The sequence below is a fragment of the Acartia tonsa genome, chromosome 13 (assembly GCF_053477335.1).
Source record: "Acartia tonsa isolate MP-2025a chromosome 13, ASM5347733v1, whole genome shotgun sequence".
Taxonomy (NCBI): domain Eukaryota; kingdom Metazoa; phylum Arthropoda; class Copepoda; order Calanoida; family Acartiidae; genus Acartia; species Acartia tonsa.
In genome coordinates, this window is record NC_137272.1 from 16,067,424 (window position 1) to 16,089,538 (window position 22,115).

A 22,115-nucleotide genomic window follows, 5' to 3' on the forward strand; every position below is an offset into this window, starting at 1 on the left:
AGAAAAACTTTGCTTTTAGAGGGTTCGTATGCTTTGAATTTTGTCGGATTATGAATCCTGATTTAACATCTAGATCTAATTATGAATAAATTATTGTTCTTCTTTAAATAATAATTCAACAAAATAACATTAATTAATATGCAAAAATGTTAAATAAATTGGTTTATTATTCTAAATTATTCAACATAACAACAAATTAATTCTTTTATTTTTTTAAACAAAAAACAAGGATGACAACATCCAAAAAAGCAAAGCTCTAAAACGGTAGGACAAACGAACATTAACACTTGCAGAGTGATTGTACAACTGATTAATCAGAATCTGAATGTATAAAAGTTGAGGGTAAATTTGTTGAAAAAATGCTTAAATACAGGATAATGTTAAAGACATACTTACATTTTCAGGACTTGATTATAGAGATGCTTCGCTTATAACATTGTACTTTGTTGTCCTAGGAATCAGTATTCTAAAAATAAGACCAATCAGACAATTATATCACATAAATATTGGTAATCAAAAAAGTTAAAAATTAACATGTTTAAAATGGACGTACGGACATTCTGGTAACGATTATAGAGTTGCTACGCTTTCTAAGTTGTTCCTAACTACTAGAGAAGTCATCATGCAAATAACGATTATAGAGTTCATGCGCTTTCTAAATCGTATCTAACTACTACAGGAATCACCATGCAAAGTTAGAAATCGAAAGGACAATTCTAACATGCTTAAATGAACGAAAAAAGCTATCCTTTACGTACGGACGGACGTTAGGACGTACGGACCGACCCTAATTATAGAAAAGCTTCGCTTTTAATAACAGGCGGTGCTTGGAAAGTTTAAAACTATTTTTGATGAGGTTTCAACCTTTACAATTTTGCATTGTAGCTTCTCATGGTGAAGTTTAATCTAAAGTCAAAAAACAAAACATTATTATAACCGGTTCTACCCCCTCCCTTATTCTCTTCCCCACTTTCAGTTTAGAAGGGTGACACAAATTTCAGATCCCAGATTTCGCGATTTGAATAAAAATTATCTTTGTATTATAGCGAATTAAATATTCTTGCAAGCATCGCTTTTATCTTATGAAGAAAAATCAGCGAAAAACGAGATCTGAAATTTGCGTCACCCTGCCAATATGACGCAAGACGCATGACCGCTACGACCGTGGCAATATTTTAAACCCAATTCTCATAGGTCAAGAGAAGGTTTTGGAAAGGGTACCAACAACCCCCTGAAGACTATTAAACCTCCCCTAATTTGTCTAGACAATAATGAAGTGGAGGGTCTTCAGAATATTAATGTTATTATAGATTCTTCAGATACCATATCACACATTCATATCTAATTTTAATTTAAAGACAAGTATACTATCCAGGGATCTAGGGGATAAGACAATGGACAATACAAATTGATATACTTCACCAATGATGATAAACAAAATTATTTGATTTGTAGATTTATATTATTTATAAAAGTTTGGATACTACAAGCTGAGAACCAACCAATCAAAATAAAATAAAATTGCGTTCCTTTACCTTTTGTGATTCAGGGAGGGAGGGGACATTGCGCTAGTAGTTACCAAAGTTTTATCTTCACCTAATTGTTGGCTTAACAACTTTGGTGACTTTATCTTTAATTGAATTTTGATTGGATGGTTCGTTAAGTTAAGTGTCCAAACGGTTCAACCACTTATAATAACCTGCAGAAGGGGTAATTTTGTGTATAATTATTAAGGATTAACATCTCTATTTTCGGCCAATGTCTTATCCCCTTATACCCATGTTTTCATTCCATAGGTACGTCTTCATTTCCACATATGTGTCACAAAAACAAATAATTTAACCGCATATTATTACAACAGCACAAGTGCCCCTTCCCCTTTTGTCATCAAACAAACATCTCCCCCCCAACCCCATATATCCTTATAATAAACCTTATCCTTAATAACAGGATGTTTGTAAGTCTGTTTGTCTGTACCGAAGAATCTCGCTATCCGCTAAACCGATATGTTTTTCTTTACAGAGTGGCTTCTCATAGGCCCTAGAAGGGTTATAACTATTTCGGGGAAGAGTACCACCGCCCTCTCAAGAGAAATCGCCCCTAGAATAAAAATACCCCAACCTCTAAAGTTTTTCTACTTTTTTTTTTTAAATCTAAACTAAAAGTTAGGTTATCGAATTCAACTCTCCCTCTTCAAGTGCCCCTAGAGGCCTCTAGGGGGCGTAGCCGTTAGTAATTGCTATTGTGTTACTCATATACTCTGCGGAATTGATGAAACATCGAAGTCTTAATGACAAACAAGGATGTGCTGGAAATGGATTGCCTATTTCTTCGATAATTTCCTATTGTGTACAGCATATAACCTAATTATTGCAAACGCTATTTTCACCTATATAATGTATAAACGATACATTATACATTCAAAATTTTAATTTTTTAAATTTTGATTTTTTGGGGGGAAGTTTGAAGCTTTTTTAGCTAGTAGCAAATATTGAGATAGGACGCGGATGCTAAGTACACTTTCGGAAACTAAAATTCAGTACATCAAGACAAGTATGACAAAAATTACATTTAAACTCTGATAACCAGGGATCTTAGGGGATAAGACAATGAACTATGAATTCATGTACGTACCCTATGATGATAAAGAAAATTACCCCTTCTAGAATTATTGGTTGTAATGTTTAGACACAAAAAGTTTGGAATAAGGCATTTTTAATTCTAGTTTTTTCTCTTGAGAGTGTGATGTATCATCCCACTTTATAGTTATAAACTTTTCTAGGACCTATGAGAATCTACATTGTAAAGGAGTACCATATCGGTTCAGTGGTTAGCGAGATCATACACACAGACAGACCCACAGACATAATGACATCCTGTTACTTTTGTATAATGATGATTAATAATAATTGAAAAATTCATTTTATTGTTATAAAAGATATTATGACGATTAAAAATAGAAAAAAATATGTTATAAACAAGGATAAAAACATACCAGGATATAAATGGATTTTATCCCCATTGATGATAAACAAAATTACCTCCCCATTTAGATCAAAATTATTGGTGGAAACCCGCTAGTTTGAACCAACCAATCACGATTCAATAAAAGTCCCCAAAGTCTTAGAATAAAAGACCTTTTTTTGTACTTTTGGGGACCAGTAGAATTTACATTCTAATTTTAGACGGACAGAAAATAAATAAATTATGGAATAACTTTACTTTTAAAATTAAATTAATTTGTGTTAAAAAAAATATTGAATTGTATCATTACAACGGTAGAATGGTTATTTATCGTATCGTATTATAGACAGCTTTCCGCGGATATCAAAATAAAAAAAAGAGAAGAATAAAATTAGTTTTTTTTAGCTTAGAGGTGCCGAAGGCCCCTGCTAACATAACTGGTATTTATTTTGTGATTTTTAATTCAATATTCGTGGAAAATACGATACTATAAATGATTTTTCAGAACTGAGAACCGGTTCTAATCCTGCGGATATCATTCGGTTTTGAAGCCATACTAGAATATTCATTACAATTTTGCTAATTATAGCTAACATTCAGGGATCTTAAGGGATAAGACAAAGTACGATAATATGATGTACATCCCGGCCAATGATGATGAAATACATTATCCTATTTATAGATTCAAATTATTGGTTAAAAAGCCAACCAAATTTAATGTAAGCACTCAAAGTTTTAGAAAAAACGAATAAGATTACGTTGTTATAAAACTTTGGGTACCACAGTCTAATATTCCTTTCCTCCCTGCTAGCACTATTTCGAAATTTAATTATTATGGCGAATTCTGACAAACTCTGATTATTTTCAACATTTCATATTCTGGAAAAATCTGCTTTTCTTGGGCTGTCAATTTTTTTTATAAAATTTTAAAATTTTTAGATCTTTAGATTAAAAAATTTTCTTCGATAAGCCAATTTTGATTTTGATTTTAAATCCAGGGAGAGAGGAGGTTTTGTACTTAAAATTATAATTGTACCCAATGTTTTATATATATACTATATATATACAATTCGCTGACTTAAAAAGTACTTTTATCAAAGCTTGATTAGTTGGTTCAAACTATCAGTGTCAAAACTCTTTAACTAATGATATAAATATACGAAAGAATAAGTTTTTTTTTTCATTCCATGATTTTTTGTGCGTGCTCCGCTACTTATGGATGATGTCATCCTTGTACACTTCATACAAGTGATCACATGACCTTAATTTATAATTGAGTTTCCCAAATTCTTATACCAAAAGTTTAGTGATTTTAATTAATTAGTAAAAGTTCCTTACAACCTTATTCCAATGGCATCTAATGAGCTTTCTAGCAGCTAAAGAAAAACAAAAGAAAAACAAAAAAGTTTGACAGGTAGTTTTCTCTTTATACATCTATACTACAGATCTGTTGGTCAATCATGCATTGTTTTATCTCTTACTAAGATCCCTAAACTAAACCTTAAAACAAGAATGATAACTTTTTTAGCTAGATGGCATTTGTCTGATAAGGTTTAGAAATCAGAAACAAATTAAACCAATTGAGTTCTCTGTTTTAGGTAAGCTTCAAATAGGTCCTGGAATGGTTTCAGGCTATTTTCTTATCAGATTTAAGTCTGGCCGCTATTAAAGATTTTTTTTTTGTATAGAGTTTTAAATTCTAACTTCGAAATTCGAAAGGACAATTATAGCATGCCAAAACTAACTAAAAGAGCTAACCCTTTTTATAGAAAAGCTTCGCTTTTAAAAATACTAAATGCACAATGATAATCATTAATTATTTTATTTACAAAAAAATGATTATAATATGATATAAGATGATAAGAAACTTGTGATACAATAAATTATAAATAAGCACTTTCACTCAAAGTTCCCTATTGAGCACTGAAACCACTCCCCGATAATTTTTAAAATAAATCCATATTAAAGGGGGTGGGGTAATTTTTAATTTATTTTTTATTACTGAAAGTCAGGTTTGGTTAGGTTACTTTAGGTACTAGGTAGCCCAGCAGGGCTAGAGTTTAAAGTTTGGGTTATAACAAAATTAGGGGGGAGGGGGATAGGGGACTTTCAGTGTTCAACAAACACTCTCTGTGAAAGCACCATAAATTTTAGTCTCATATAAATCAAAATTTAAGAGGTATTATCCAGGGATCTTAAGGGATAAGACAATGAACTATAAATTGTTGTACGTACCTAATGATAATAAACAAAATAACTTTTTCTGTAGATTAAAATTGTTAGTTGGAAAGTTCGGACACTATTACTATGGAATCAACTAATTAAAATTCAATAAAAGAAATTAAAGATTTTAGGCCAACAATTAAGCAAAGGTGGTTAAAAATCTTTGGATACCAGTGCAATTTAAAGTCCATTATTCACTCCCTCTCTGTGTATTATAATCAGACATATTTTTTAATGAAATCATTGACTTGATCCGCTTGTAGATGATCATCATTGTTTTCATCAGCTAGTTTCTCTTCATATTCAAGCATGTCCAGAAGTTTGTGTTCTCCATTTCCATGATCCTGTCCGAATATTTTATCTTCCTATCGGCATAGATAATAGATATAGTACATCTTAGATGGTAAAATTGTCTCCATAATCCGTCAAACGGATATTCTTGCAGACAAGCCCCTTTGTATATTTATTGAGAATGGAATGTAAAAATGACTAAATCTGTACACTTTCTAACCAATAATGTGGCCAGATTATTACTCCATTTTTTTCCCATTGGCTGATTTAGTGAGTAAATATCTTTTTTTTATAAGAATACTTAAAAGTAGGCAATATAGAAAACTAAGAAAGTTCAAGTTGTCAGAATTTATGTTTAGTTTTAAGCATTTTAAAACAAAAATTATTATTTGTGATCTATAGTTATCTATGTTCCTGGTCATTAGCTTTGCTCTCATGTTTGTTTTCATGGTCGCCATTATGGTTGCCATTTTGAACGCCATTTTGGTCGCCATCTTGGTCGCCATCTTGGGCGCCATCTTGTTCGTCTTCGGGAATTATTTCAGCATAGAACATGTTTAGAGCTTCCCCCCTAAAATGAAAACAATAATATTTTTAGCGCTTTTATACCCTCTTTTCCTCCAAATAGCCTAAAACCTTCCATGGACCACAGTAGATATTAATAGATATTAGCAGAATAAGTAAGAAATCCTGTATATAAGACTAGCGGTTATCACAACTTGGGGCATATAGGAGCACTTGAGAAATTTTCAATTTTCAAAAGAAAGGGTAAAAATGTTGATTTCACATCGGAGGGTGGTGGTACCTACTCCCATAGTAGTTATAAACCTTCCAATGACATATAAAAAGCTGCATTGAAGAGGAGAACCATATCGGTAAGGCGGTTACAGACACAAACACACATTGATAGATATCCTGTTACTTTAGTATATACTTGAGCTTCCCTTTTTTCTATCAGATTTTTTTGGGGTGGGGGTAAGTTTTTACAGGCGTGATTCCTCTTGGGATGGTCCCCCACAAAGTAGTTATAAACCTTCCAAGGACCTATCAGAAACTACATCTTAAAGGAGATTCTTCCGTACAGACAGACACACAGATATACATCCTGTTACTTTTTAGGTTTTACCTTCTCATCATTTCAATACTCAGCCAGTCAATTCCAACTCCAATATTGAAATATTTTCCAGCTTTAAACAACTAAAAATAAAGAAATTACATTGATTTTAAGATTATCTAGTGCCTCCACCCCTTGCATCTAAAAGCTCTCTATTCAAAGAAGTAAGTAAAAAATCGGTAAAAAACAGCCTAAACACATCCCCAATCTTAAATTTAAAAATGAAATAGCCAAAAACTATCGATGGCCTATGTGAAGCTTTCTTTAAAAAGCTTCCTTAAAAAGGGTAACATGGTCATTTCCGTGGATATAAAAATTTGGAATTATACGGTTATACCATCAAAACTATTTTTAAGCCCCGAGATGCAGAAGACACGGGTTAAAAACTGGTTTTACTCTTATGATTGTAGATTTTAATATTCGTAGAAATCTTTATATAATACGATGCGATACATATTTTTTCAGTATGGCTGAGAACCGGTTCTAATCCAACGGACGCTAATTGGTTTCGAAGCGATACTGGAAATAAAATTACCTTGCTTTGTCCATTAGGATCATTACCACAATGTTCGGGCATAGGTCCACATCCATTGAAATGAACGATCTAAAAAAATCTTCCATTGAATTCCTCCCAAATGAGATACCCATTCAGTAAATAAGCCCCTGCATGGGAACTAAATTTAACAGTAATCAACAATACCCATAAAATACAAACTATTTAAATCCTTCAGAACTTAACCTAACCTAACCTAATGGCTATTTTTAAAAAATCGCCCTCCCATCTCAAAGAAAATTTAGAAAATTTTTTTAGGGGGGGGGGGGATAAACCTTTCTTCTTCTCCCCTTCATTAAAAAAGTATTAAAAATCACGCAACCTTTTCAATATAGCGAGGTTGTGTGATTTTATTTATAAAATTTTATTTCATCCCCCACTGCTGACTAACTGACTCCTGACTTACAGAATAGTTGTATATTTTTATTAGAGAATATGCTATGAGAGTGCAATTAGAGTCAGTCAAAGCTAATAATAGAGTATAATAGTGTATATGTTAGATAACAGCCTTTTATTTTAGGGCAACGAAAATTATTATTTCTCTCTTCTCTCTCTCTCTCTCTCTTTCTCTCTTAATATCTTTGTATTTATGGATGTTGTAATCCTTGTTTTTACCTTTAGATTACTCCAAATATCACAGAAATGGTAAGCATCAAATACTGGTATCCATTCGTTTTTCATGTACTAAAAAAATATATATTTAATACAAACTATATCTATACAAAAATAAATATTAATAAAGTAAAACTTTTATGCACTTTAAGGAAATGGAAAACTAGAAGTATTAAGCAAAATTACTCATAATGCAATGATAAGATTTTACTGAATACTAAAATGGGATTTACAAGATGTCTAGCTGTGTGTCTGTAGCCTAAGACCTCTCATAACGCAGGAACGATATGGTTAGTTGGAGCTTTTTATAGGTCCTTGGAAGGTATATAACTATTTTAGGGGAGGGTACCTCTAAAAGTAATTGCCTCTGGAATAAAACTTGCACTTTAAACTTAAAAGTGGAGGTTCGACTTTCCCACGTTCACATAAATGACCCTTGAGGCGTCTAGTATGCGTAGCAGCTAGTAATCCTGGTATCAAGCAACCACAAAAATTGAACATTATGAAGCCTTACAAAGTGTCTTAAAAAATCAGCCATATGACGTCATAAAAATGAAGGAATATCCATCTCTTTTTAAGGCGTTTTCTTTCGCACTTCTCCTCTCATCCCTAATTTTTATGACGTCACATGGCTGATTTTTTGAGGCATTTTGTAAAGCTTCCATATAATCTGTACCTGTATGGAAGTTTGGGCATTGAATTCGCATGGCAGGATGTATACCAGCTCTGGATGGGAGTATCCCAGGTTTGTCATCCAGTCCTGCTCAGCCAGGGTCGCCCTGTATAATGGTTGTATTATGTACTTGTCTTTAGTGCCCTAGCAAAATGATTCTCCTTTACAGGGTAGCTTCTCATAGGTCCAAGGAAGGTTTATAACTATTTTGGGAGAGGGTACCGCCACCCACCCTCCAAAAAGAAATCCTTCCTAAAAAAAATTACCCTCCCCCCAAAGAAAAAAATATTTTTTCGACTTCTTTTTTTTAATTTAAAAAAAGATTGGGATATCGAATTCAACTTCCCCCTTCACAAGTGCAAGAATTATATACCTGAAACCATATTTATTCAATAAATTCATCACTTCCCCTTCATTCAAATATCTATAAATAAAAATTAAATTATTATAGTTAAACATACATCGCATAGTATTATAGACAGCATTCCACGGAAATTAAAATGAAAAATTAAAATCAGTTTTGTTATACTTGAAGGTCCCAAGATTTTTCATTGTTGGTTGGAATTTTTTTTTTTTGAATATTTTTTTTATTCTAAAACATTAATACATTGAAAACCTAATCTTCATGGGAATCACTAAAAACTTATTGCAATTATAATCTTTAGACAAATTAGAGGTACTGAAATCATTGAAATCAGCCAATGACCAAAAAATTGAAATAAAAGATTTTCACCCACTTCAGATAGAGAGACGGACAATTAGGTGTTTATAATTCTCTTGCGAAAAAATTTTTGGTAACGTTTTCTTATTCGTTGACTTAACAACTTTGCTGACTTCAGTGAATTTTGATTGGTTGATACAGAAAGTTGAGCATTTAAACGTTTTAACCACTAATTTTAAACTGCAGAAGGGGTAATTTTGTGTATCATGATTGGGGATGTATATCAATTTATCGGCCATTGTCTTATCCATTTAGATCCCTGGCAGTACTTACTTGTTATATAACTCACTAGCTCTCATTTTCACAAGATTATATATCACCACTCCACAGTTGAAACCCTAAAATTAATTTAAGTTATAAGTTGGAAATATAATAAAGGAAAAGGGGGTTTAGGACAGGTTAATTTAGGTCATATTTGGTACTTGGAAACCCCGCAGGGTTAAGGCACCGCAGATATAGAACTCTTATTAATTTTAAAGATATAAATGTGCCTTCCAGGATTACCTTACTTACAAAGGTTCCATGTAGAAAAGCTTTGCCGAATGCAATTAAACTGATTAAAACTTTATTGTTGGTAAGGCAAATAAAAGTTTATAGTCTAGAACAAGAGATTCCAAACCCTTATTTTTAGAAAAATTAAGATAAGCGGGTTTATAGCAAGTTTAAGGGACCCCGCATGGGTTAGTCATACAGTAAAACACTTTTTTAAAATTATTTTAAAAGTAAGGGAGGGGGTGTTCTGTGCTTATTGAGCACTTTGAGGGAAAGCACTAAATTGTTTACCTGAAACCTTCCAGGTTGACCCAAGAATGTGCCAGGATTTTTTATGATGTATTCTTGTAACATGATCCTAGAACAAAAATTAACTTTTAATTAAGGATTGAAAAAAATATATTTTTTCTGTTTGTAATTAATGATAATTTAGTTTTACTTACGGTGGACTTTCAATCATGTCTATGTGCGAAGCAAATATAGGTATTAAATAAACATTTACAGGTTCTGTTACGTTAAGGTAGTCGTAAATATAGCTTTTAAATACTACACAGATTATAATACACAGAACAGGGCGGATGGAATTCTACTAACGACTTGGGGAAAGACCACAGGCTAGGCATAATAAGATAAAACAGTATATAGCATTTTCTAATTTAAGCTACACTTTTGATATGCATCTAGTGCTTCAAATATATAATTCTCTAAAGAAAATTCCCTTGCTGTTATCTTGATCTTAATGAACAAAGATAAAGTGTACCTATAATGAAGACTGAGATCAAGGCCAATTCCAAAGACATTGTCCTCTTCAAAATAATTAAATTCATCATACAGCTCTGATATGTCCACATGGAACTCTAAAATCAAAAAAAATTCTAATAATTATCTTATTTAAAAAAGGGTGTTATTAATGAAATCATTAAAATAATTACAAATTGACAAACATAACATTTTTTATGGGCTGATAATATCAAAAATCTTTACAATTTGAAGGTTTAGAAACTTTAAAATCAATTTTCAATAAGCAACATGTTAATGGAAAATGTTAGAACTTTGTGTTTTAACTATGACATTTTAATTATTGATGACGCCTTTTCTAAAAGAAAAAATAGTGGCAATTACCTAAGTCTTGAACATCTAGAACAATGAGTTTCTCAAGCTTTGTGAAAGCCAGGTGATACAGTGGAGCTATGTAGAAAAAGTCTTCATCATATTTTTGGTCACCACCTAAAATGTTCAATAAAAAATTGTACAGATTTTAAAAATATTTTAAATAAACATTAATATTCATTTAAGGCATGGTGTGGTCATCCTGTAGATTTAAATCCTTCTATATTTTTTTGCCATTTTGACACCTACCTAAATAATTTTAAAATTCTAAATTGCTGTTCATAGAATACTGTATTTTTACAAATTCAATTAAGGTCTATTTTAGGGGAATTTTCAATGATAAAAGTGTCAGTGCCAGGCAAATTAGAAAACCTATAGATGTATAACCAGACAAATACCTGGATCCCCCCTTTATCGTCTGCCAGAAAATTGCTTTCTACTCTTTTGTAGCGTCTGGTCTGTGTAAATATTCCTAACGCTATTGGTTGATTTTCAAAAACCAAATTAAAGTTGGCAAAGGGTCCTCGGGAAAGGGACATACAGTTATATAAACCCTTCCCCTTCTATTGTTTTACTCTAATGGCCAAATAAACTGGTATTGATTTTAAGATTTTATTTTATTTTTCTAGGAAAATTGTCTAAAATATGCTACGATATATGATTTGTCATAATGGCGCAAACCTGTTCTAATTTCTGGAGAAAAATATAATACCTGTTCCATTCAAATATCTATGGATGTTAACAAACTCTGGCTTTGCTGCTTTTATCCAATGATAATCAACTAAAAAATATAAATATTAATAGGTATGTATACTGTATAGAGTGTTATTATCTAATAGCCTAACATTGTGATTATGTATTTATAGAAAAGACACTCTTTTTTAAAATTTTTAATTACCTATGGTTAAATATAAGGGCGGAACACCAATCTCATGCTTCCAAATATTCTAAAACAAATAATAATTATGACTGGACGTACTTATGTTTTAAGACTTGATTATAGAAAGTTTTCGCTTATAATATCGTGACTTATTGTCAAATTTTCAAATAAATTCTTGCTAATATGATAATAACACTACTTTAAAAAATGTCAAAATTAAAAATAAATTATTTGTAGTCTGCAAGCTTTTGTTTAATTAAGAGTAAAAATTAATATAGGAGTAGCTTTTAATTCAAGCATATGCATATTTTAGACCTAGATTGATGGCAGTCTATGATAAACACAGACAAACAGACCAGAGGTGGATTCTTTAAAAACTTTTGCCTCGCTAAAAATTCTTTGCCTCACTAAAATTAGTGAGGCTCGCTAAAAATTTAGATGGGATAATTTTGCCTCACTATTTAAATGAAACAGTGAGCCAAAAAAGTTTTTTAAGAATCCACCTCAGCAGTCTTTAGGAATTATGAGTTTTTGCGCTTTTTTTTATATAGAATTGTTTTAAAGAGAGCTTATAACGGATAGTAAAATACAATATCAATTTCAGTATATTTGACCCTGAGGGGCTCAAGTCTTGGGACAACTAAAATGGAATTAACTTAATGATTTTTATTTTAATATTCGTGGATAATTATCTATAAAACAATACGCTTATGATACAGTATGGCCCGCTCATAACCAGTTCTAATCCAGCGGATATCAATCGGTTTTAAAGCCATAATAGAATAGAACTCTACTTACTGTTAAAACTGTCATGGTCAGCCATTTAGAAATTACTCCACCTATCAATTTTCCAACTTGAGTGGCGGAAAATTCATCTGACACTGAAAGAAAAAAATATTTAAAATATTAAATAAACTTTTGTTAAAGTAAACTTGGAAATAACAAAGATAAAATTAGCACATAAAACTACTTAAAATTTTCTTTTAAAAATAAAAAAAATCCATTATAAGATTTAAAACTTTTTATTAGTAAGATGACCTTTAATTTGAGATAATTTTAGAATATTTTAGAAAATTTATATCCTCATAATAAAGTAACAGGATATCTGTTTGTACCACTGAACCGATGTTGTTCTCCTTTACAGGGTAGCTTCTCATAGATTTTAGGAAGATTTATAACTATTTTGGGGGAGGGTACCATCACCCTCCCAAAAGAAATCGCCCATATAAAAAAATTACTCCCCCTTCCCAACAACAACAAAAATTTAATCAAGCATCAAAATTAGCATGTCTCAGCAAAGATTCTAGTTCTAATATTCTAGCTGTTTTTAGGGATATGGGATTGATAAGCAGACCAACAATTCTAAGAAAATGTCAACAAAATCTCTCGGCGGCTATGGTGCTGCAAACTTTATTAATAATACAAGCACATATTACTAAACCTCGTAAAGTACTACACAATAACGAAGATGGCTGTTAATAAAACTAACTTATCATAAATTAAAAATATGTATCAAAATTAGGAGGTATTAACATAGATTCTAATTCTAATAATCTAACTGTTAAAAGGGATAAGGTATTGATCATTAGATCAAAAATTCTTAGAAAATGTCAACAAAATCTCTTGGCGGATAGTCTATATGGCATGGTACAAAGTTTATTTATTAGACTTATGGTCGTCTTCCAAATAGATGAATCACCTGTCACCAAACCTTGTATTGTATTTGTACAATAACAACAGGGAAGAAGGAGATTATGGGCTAATAATTACACTAGTTCCAAAATTTTGATGATAACGTTTTCTTATTCATTGGCGAAATACCTTTGGAACTTTGGTGAATTTTGATTGGTTGATTAATTTCATTTTATTGAAGATCGAAGTGTCTAAACGTTTTAACTGTTAATTAATCTACCAAATTAGTAATTTTGTGTATTATCATTGGGGATGTACATTAATTTATCGGCCATTGTCTTATCCCTTTAGATCCCTACTTTATTTCACTAACTTACCATAAATCAAATGTAAAGGTGTATCAAAATTGGCATGTTTTAGCATAGATTCTAACTGATTCTTGGTCATTCGGGCAAAAGTCTCCTCTAAAGTAAAATATATCATATAGTAAAGTGACAGAAACTCTGTCTGTGAACATCTGAAGTGAAAGATCTTGCAAACCTCTGGACCATTTCTGTATTACCGAACAATGAAATGAAAAGATTGAGGGAGTGAGAAACATTTTTAAAAATTAAACTTGTACCAAAAGTTTTATAACCACGTTATCTTATTCTTTGGCTTCAAATCAAAACTTTGGGTACTTTTATTGAATTTTGAATGATTTGTTCCTAACTAATAATGTCAGAACTTTTTTCAACCAATAATTATAATCAACAGAAGAAGTAATTGTGTATATCATCATTGGGGATATATATAAATTTATCGTCCATTGTTTTATCCCTTAAGACCCCTGGAAGAAAATAGTGAACTCACCAAATTGTTCTGTTTTCTTTGTGTTTACAAGAATCATTCCAATGTCTATGGCTCCCTCTACCGGACTAAAATAGAACTAAAATTATTTAAATTAAATTGGATTGGATGTAAAATGGCAGTGTTGGATGCATTTTTGACAGTTTACAAGAATTATTCCAATGTCTATGGCTCCCTCTACCGGACTAAAATAGAACTAAAATTATTTATACGAAATTGGATTTGATGTATAAATGGCAGTGTTGGATGCATTTTTGACAGTTTACAAGAATTATTCCAATGTCTATGGCTCCCTCTACCGGACTAAAATAGAACTAAAATTATTTATACGAAATTGGATTGGTTGTACTATTGACAGTTTAAATAATATGTTAGATGTAAGTTTGCCAAGAGTTTCAATATTATTGTCATTTATACAGCTAAAATTCAGTTTGCCATACTCTTTGATTTTCACTGGTTGTACTTTTGCTGGATGTGTAAATGGCAGTCCCGCTTAAGTATATGCATTGTGATCTTACGGTTCCTCAGGCATATACATATTTATTAGTTTAAAAAGATACCAAAGCTTCATCTGTCGGACAAAATTTAATTTAAAATCAGCCAAAGATTACTTGAAAACTATTTGATTGGCACTTTCTCACAAAGTACATTGTTGAGCACTGATAATTCCCCCTCCCCACTTTTCATATTTTTAAAATAAATTGAAAATAAGGAAAAGTAGTTTTTAACTTGTTTTTGTCCAACTTTTTTCAGAAAACCACCCTTTTTTTCTGCACTACCTTTGCCTGAAGGTCCCAACTGTGCATGGAAATGAGTTGCGCCAGTTTTGGGCAAATGCATTATTACTAATCTACCAAGTTATGTCGACATAACGGCATCAGTGATGAATTTTAACGTCTTTACAAGATAATTATACCAAATATTAGTTGTGTTTAATTTGTTTCATTGAAATAAATTATTAAAACAAGAATGACAACATCCATAAAAACAAAGCTCTGAAATGCAAGGACAGTGTCAGAACTGAATTGTAAGTAAATTTGTTGCAAAATTGCTTAAATATATGATACTGATTAAGGACTTATTTACCTTGTTGAAATAGGAATGAGTATTCAAAAAAACAGATGAATTGGATTATTCTAACATACCATAATTTGTTATCAAAAAGTAAAAAGGAAAAAGGTTTTAAATGGACGTACGTACTTTCTGGTAACAATTATAGAGTTGCTGCGCTTTCTAAATCGTACCTAACTGTTATAGGAATCGTCATGCAAAGTTTTAAATCAATAGGACAATTTTAACTTGTTTAAATTAACGAAAAGAGCTTACTGTTATTGACGTCTAACGTACGGACTGACCGACACTAATTATAGAAAAGCTTCGCTTTAAAAACAAAACTTATGACATGGTATTGGTTTTATTATATATGTAGCTTGGCCACGGAATAAAAAAATCAGATTATGGAAAGAAAACGAAGTGGCTGGTTTCGTCGTATTTTCACAGTAGCTTTTGATAGATTATTTTAAGTTAGGTTCGGTAAATGTTAAAGATTGTCAGGCAGGGTTAGAGCCCCCCCGGCCGCAGGTGCTAGAAATAGGAGAAAAGCTACTGTAAAAATACGACGAAACCCGCTCCTTCGTTTTCTTTCCATGATCCAAAAACTGTACCTGACAACGTCTCTAGGGTTGGTAAGTTTACCCTGGTAGAAATCCTTTAATTTATCAGTATACCCGCTGGACCAACTGGTTTCAGATTCACTGATTGTAATAAAGAGATATTTGGAAAATAAATTGACAATACTTATTTAAAAGTAACAGGATGTATATGTGCGTGTCTGTCTGTACCACAGTATCTTGCTAACAGCTGGACCGATATGGTTCTCTTTTTCAATGTAGCTTCTCTGGAAAGGTTTATATATATTTTGGGTGAGGGTCCCAACAAGCACCCAAGAGAATCTCCCCTAGCAAAAAATTTTCCCCAACAAAAAATATCATTTAAGAAAAATAAAATAAATTAAATAGGCGCACATTCTCCGTCACTCATGAGCCTCAGGACCCCTCTAGGGTCTTAGTCGTTATTAAAAAGATAAACAACATGACGTAAATTTTGAAATTAAGACCTTTTTTGTTGTCTGTAGTATATTCCCTAATCCCCGACTCGATTATGGTCAAAATTTTCCCCCTATCCAAACCCTGTGCATGCCTGTGCACAAAATGGAAAAGTTTTAAATGAGTACTTTATTTAGACACTCAATAAATTTATAGCATAGATGTACACCTGGATCCCCCTTTTAAGGACCTTTTTTGTCTGCGAGCAAATTGTATTCTACTCTTTTCCCGACGCTATTTGTTGATTTTCAAAGACCCAATCAAAAGTCGGAACAAGGTCTTTGGGAAGGGGACATACATTTAAACCCTACCCCTCTAATGGTTTACTATAATAGACATTCAAACATTTTAATCCAATAAATGGCAGAACGTGTTTGAAGACTTTTTGGGCTAGTATAATTTTTAGTCCAATGTTTCTATCTCTCCATTTACCATTTAATATTTTTTTTTATCCAAATATCCCTAATAGCATTATCACTGATTTCATAATTAACTACATTATTAATATAAGCCTCATTTGTCTCTAAATTATCACTATCAACTTTAATATCACTGTTGATAACAATATCCTCTTCTTTAACATCCAAACTATCATTTGTATTAGTTGGTGTATCACTATGTTTATATTTATCAGAATGTAATTGATTGAAATTATGTAATGTTTCTGCTTGTAAGCCATCCGCTGTAGTACAGCCTTCTATGGAGTCTTTGTCACAATGTTGTCCAACAGACCTGAAAAATAGTTTTTTTTTAGTAGCAAAGCTACTCTATATTTCACCTTGTCAGTCAGTCCGTATGGATATGTGGAAAAATGCGATTTTCTCAGCTGTTTTTTAAGATAGAAGGCTGATTTTTTTGTGAAGATTTCCTACACAAATGAGCATCCAATGTGTAATTACCTTATTCCGTCGGTCTGTCAGTCATGTTACAAAATATGATTATTAAAAGTTTCTGGGATTCTTGATTCCATAATTTATTTTTCGCTACTTATTGATGTTGTCATCCTTATTTATCTATCAAAACTCCAAGCAGGGACGTCAAAGCATTTTTTTGTTGGGGGGGGGGGGGATACTTGAAGTTTAAGGAATGAGTTAAAATGGCGCCCAAAGTGCGCCGAATCCATTTTTTAACTGGATAAAACCGATTAATTATTAAAACCACTTTTATAAAAAATGTAAATGAAAGTCATAGGAAAACTTTTTGTTAAATTAAGCATGAAATTTGTCAATTCACTGTTTTCGGACAACTGTATTTCTAGTGTAAACCGATTAATATCCGCTGGAAAAAAAAGGTTCTCTGCCACAATGAAAAATCATGCATCGTTTTGAATTATAGACAATTTTCTACTAATAATAAAATGAAAAATCATAATGTTAATAATAGTTTTGTAACTCTTAACAAAATTGTACATAAATTTACTCAAATACAGGATACAGTAAAAGGACATACTTTCATTTTTAGGATTTGATTACAGAGATGATTCCCTTATAATAGAGTACGTTGTTGTCCTAGGAATCAGTGTTCTAAAAATCAGACGAATAGGATATTTGTTATCAAAAAGTTAAAAATAAGTATGTTTTAAATGAACGCACGGACTTTATGGTAACGTTTATAGAGTTGCTACGCTTACTAAAGCGTCAAAAACTATAGCAATCACCATTCAAAGTTTGAAATCGAAATGTCAATTCCAACAAACATAGATTAATTAAAAGAGTTAACTGTGACGTCTTTACGGACCAGCACTAATTATAGAAAAGCTTCGCTTAAAAAAACCACTTACGCATGTATGATAAAAACCAAGTAGATACTAGATAACATTATTCCTATTCGTTTGGCCATCTTTAATAACTTTCTCATAACTCCATATTATTATATCTGAAAATGGTGGTTTTTATATTGTTAGAAAGATATGTCTGTTCGGCAAATAGTAAGGGCTTGACAGCCACAATTAATCCTCGTAGCTTTGGAAATACATGAAGCAGCTTATATTACCTATAAAAATGACGTCATACTGGCCTACAAATGGTCAACTAAAATGAATTCTAACCTGCTATTGGAAATTGGGTCTGTGTATTGGCCTATCATTGGTCATTTTTATTGGATGGCGTCATTTTTATATACACTATAAGCGCAAGCTGCTTCAAAAACAGCAATCGTAGCTGCAAAAAAAATCTTGCGACTAGTTTGAGTGGCTTGGAAAAAGAATCATCCACCCAAGACGAAACCACACTCAGCCGAAGCTAGTTTTTTTTTAGTCATCCACCCTGAGCCTCCCGGCTACTCTCAATCAGAGTTGCACGCTAAGCCACATTCAGCCTACTGCAAAAGTGTTAGGTTTTACTAAAACCTAACCAATTTCTGTCAGCTCAAAAAAGTTTTCCATACATCCTATTTTATTTTATTAAAGACAACAATTAGCCCATTAAATTGTGCACATTCGGAAGGGTAGAGGGGGGGGGGGGGAGTTGGTGATTTGACTTGAATATCGAAATGTTAGATTTAAAAATAAAATAAAAATATTTTTTTTTTTTTTGGGGGGGGGGCAATTTTTTTCTTTATGTGATTTCTCTTTGGGGGGGATGGTAACCTCCCTTAAAATAGTCATGAATTTTTCCTGGACCTATGAGACCTATCATAATTATTTTTTTTACAACAACTTCGGGTACAAGTGTAATTTAAAGTCAATAGTCCATCACTTTAAAAAATAAAAATTTAACACTTTATAACATCACAAACCACACAATAACACGTATCCTAGTATAAGGACATCATATGTGTAAAACTCTACATGTATGTCAGAACCATATGAAACTAAGTATATAGGAAGCAGGTAGTTAGTTAGGTTCGTGTTCGAGAGAGTATTACTTTGAAAATTTCACCCTTAGCCCCGCAGGGATAGGGATGCATTTTCAGAAGAAGAAAAATTATAATCCAGTATGGCTTCGAAACCAATTAATATCTGCTGGATTAGAACCGGTTCCAGGCCATACTGAAAAAGCATGTATAGCATCGTATTACAGACAAGTTCTCACGAACATTAAAATAAAAGTCATGAGAATAAAACCAATTTTGTCAGCCCGGCATTTCGGTCTAACAAAACTTGTTTTAATCAAATATTTTCATTTTCATATCTGCGAAAAGCTGTCTGTAATACGATACATTAATCAACTATAAACAAGTTATTGCTTGGTCTGACTACTTAGTGTCATCATTTAAAAAAAAAATAATTCTTCCTTTGAATTTTCGACCAGAAATAAATATCACTTTTTTACATGACTGTTTTAGCGGAGTTTTTATAATGCAGATAAAATAGAAACTTGGCTTAAAAACTTTGGGTAGAGTCCAAAGCAGAGTCCAAACTTTTTAGACAATTAATATAATTTACAGAAAGAGTTATTTGGTTTATCATCATTGGGGATTATATAAATTAATCTTTCATTGTCTTACCCCTTTCAATCCACAAAAAAAGATTTCTTTAAAAATATGCTTAAAAGCAGAAACACCTACTGTAGATCTTGCGTTTTGGCGAAAGTAGGTCGGTCCTTTCAAACTAGAATCACATAAATATGCGGGAAACAGAAGGGTGATATTTTACTGTTATAATATGATGTTAACGTTCTAGAACCCCGGTTACGCAGCAAGCAAAGAAATTAAAAAACGCAAGTCATGCATTGTCCTGATTACCCGAAAAATGAGAAAATATGCGATTTAACCAGAATGTGTAGAAAGTAAGCTCATTAAGTGCTGTAGAACGGCTAGGCTGTAAGTACACAATTAGTAGCTATGTAGTGGACTTTACGTCCCCCCTTCGTTTTATTTTTTTCTATATCCTCCCCTTTAATCAGGAGATAATAAGAAAGTAAAAAGCCTTCCCCTTAATCATTAACGTTTGGGAGGGAGGGGGGGGGGGATAAGTGGGAAAAAGGGGAGGATTCGCGCCCACCCCCTTCCCTGCCGAAAGATATTTTTTTTTACGCTTTTCGATCATAAACTTTACGTGGCATAGACTTGTTTACTAAAGACCCTTACAGGGAGGGAATATTTGGTTATAAATTATACTGGTACCCAAAGTAAGTTGGCTAATATCTTTGGGTACCTGATTGGTTAGTTCAAATTATCTGCTTTACTTTTTAATTTACAGAATGCGTAAATTTGTTTATTATAATTGGGGATGTGCATTAATTTATCGTCCATTATCTTATACCTTAAAAACAGGATAGGGGCACATCTAGTAATCCTATTATTATGTATTATTTAAAGTAGTAAGGTTTTTTGTCTTGAGCTTAAGATTTCAAAAACTACATTCTTTATGGAAGCTTTACAGTAGTCCCAGGATGGTTATAAGCTATTTTTCCTATCACTTCGAATATAAGTTGCCTAGATGCCAGGGGCGCAGCTGCTAGTCCTATTTTTATAAAGTAAGGTTTTTTTGACTGTAAAATATGATTCTTTTTAAGTTTTCCTTTTTAGGGAAACTTAACATAGGTTGAGATAGTTTTATGCTATTTTTAAACATATAAGTCTACAGATGGTTTAAGGCTATTATTTAGATACAGATACTAGTAAGGACATATTAAAAGTGTTTATAAAGGAAGGGAAGGGCCATTGGATTGTCTATAACAAAGTCCCCAAATTCTTATTGTTCTTATTCACGTTTTCTTATTCGTTGGCTTAACAAGTTTTATTAAATTTTGATTTTATGGTTTCTTGAGTGTCTAAACGTTTCAACCACTAATTATAATCTACAGAAGGGATAATTTTGTGAGTCATCATTGGGGATGTACATAAATTTATCGGCCATTGTCTTATACCTTTGGATGCAGCCTCGCTTGTATTATCAATAATAAAAAATACCTTATGGCAACAATTATGTATGTCAAAATAACCAGAAAGGTCTCCATATTCCCCCATAACTTTAAAGTAAAAGAATAGAGGGGAGATGTAAGCTATATGTAACTCTGCCCACAGGGTTTGTACCCAGTGTGGAATTTCAAATTGGTCTTTAAATATCAGCCAATAGCGTTGGAAATTTAAACACAACCAAGTCGCTACAAACGAAAAAGGTCCCCACCACTTGGGCCAGGGAGTTGTCTGGGTTGTACATTTATACTTATACTTTTATTCTCTTAACCATAAAAGCATAATAAATTTTGACAAATGGAGTAGGGATAATTATTATTAAAAACTATTCAATTTTCTTAATCAATAAATAAGCAAAACAACATGGGTATAAAATGATATTTTTTCTATTTTTACTAGTTTTCATGCAAAAAATGCAACCAATAATCTAAGAATATCTGTAAATAGTGATAATAGTAGATAGATAGATATATAGATAGACGGATAGATAGACAGATAGATAGACAGATAGATAGACAGATAGATAGACATATATACATACAGATATATAGATATATAGACATCCTTTTAGTACATCGGATTAATGGGAAAATCTCAGCATTCACATCCCTAGACAGATAGATAGACAGATAGATAGACAGATATATAGACAGATAGATAGACAGGTAGATAGACAGATAGATAGACAGGTAGATAGAAAGATAGATAGAAAGATAGATAGACAGATAGATAGACAGATAGATAGAAAGATAGATAGACAGGTAGATAGACAGATAGATATACAGAAAGATGGACAGATAGATATACAGAAAGATGGACAGATAGATATACAGAAAGATGGACAGATAGATAGACAGAAAGATGGACAGATAGATAGACAGAAAGATGGACAGATAGATATATAGACAGAAAGATGGACAGATAGATAGACAGACCGTTAGATGATTAGATATTCAGCATACACATCCCTACCCATCCTACTCTAAATGAACATCTGGCTAATTTTCTAATTGGATCAAGATATCTCACGAAATCC

The 22,115-nt window shown here is 32.2% G+C and overlaps 1 protein-coding gene across 1 annotated transcript; it reads right to left on the reverse strand.

The window, feature by feature from the left end:
• Positions 1 to 5,792: 5,792 nt before the first annotated feature.
• On the reverse strand, positions 5,793 to 15,877 carry LOC145335434 (xyloside xylosyltransferase 1-like). Its single transcript, XM_080181179.1, has 16 exons — positions 15,779 to 15,877; positions 14,118 to 14,182; positions 13,643 to 13,729; positions 12,432 to 12,514; positions 11,652 to 11,700; positions 11,466 to 11,534; positions 10,766 to 10,870; positions 10,404 to 10,500; positions 9,935 to 10,001; positions 9,425 to 9,489; positions 8,804 to 8,854; positions 8,434 to 8,536; positions 7,761 to 7,829; positions 7,128 to 7,196; positions 6,605 to 6,675; positions 5,793 to 6,049 (listed from the first exon to the last, which is right to left on the reverse strand). The coding sequence occupies exons 2-16, from the start codon at positions 14,152 to 14,154 to the stop codon at positions 5,881 to 5,883; spliced, it is 1,191 nt and encodes a 396-aa protein (XP_080037305.1). The 5' UTR covers positions 14,155 to 14,182; positions 15,779 to 15,877; the 3' UTR covers positions 5,793 to 5,880.
• Between the last annotated feature and the right edge of the window lie 6,238 nt (positions 15,878 to 22,115).

Excerpts from the sequence above, each read along its gene's own strand:
- LOC145335434 (XM_080181179.1), bottom strand. The coding sequence starts at position 14,154 with ATGATTCTTGTAAACACAAAGAAAACAGAACAATTTG. Across the intron at positions 11,701-12,431 it reads TGACCATGACAGTTTTAACA|AATATTTGGAAGCATGAGAT; the intron begins GTAAGTAGAGTT and ends TATTTGTTTTAG. Across the intron at positions 11,535-11,651 it reads GCCCTTATATTTAACCATAG|TTGATTATCATTGGATAAAA; the intron begins GTAATTAAAAAT and ends TATATTTTTTAG.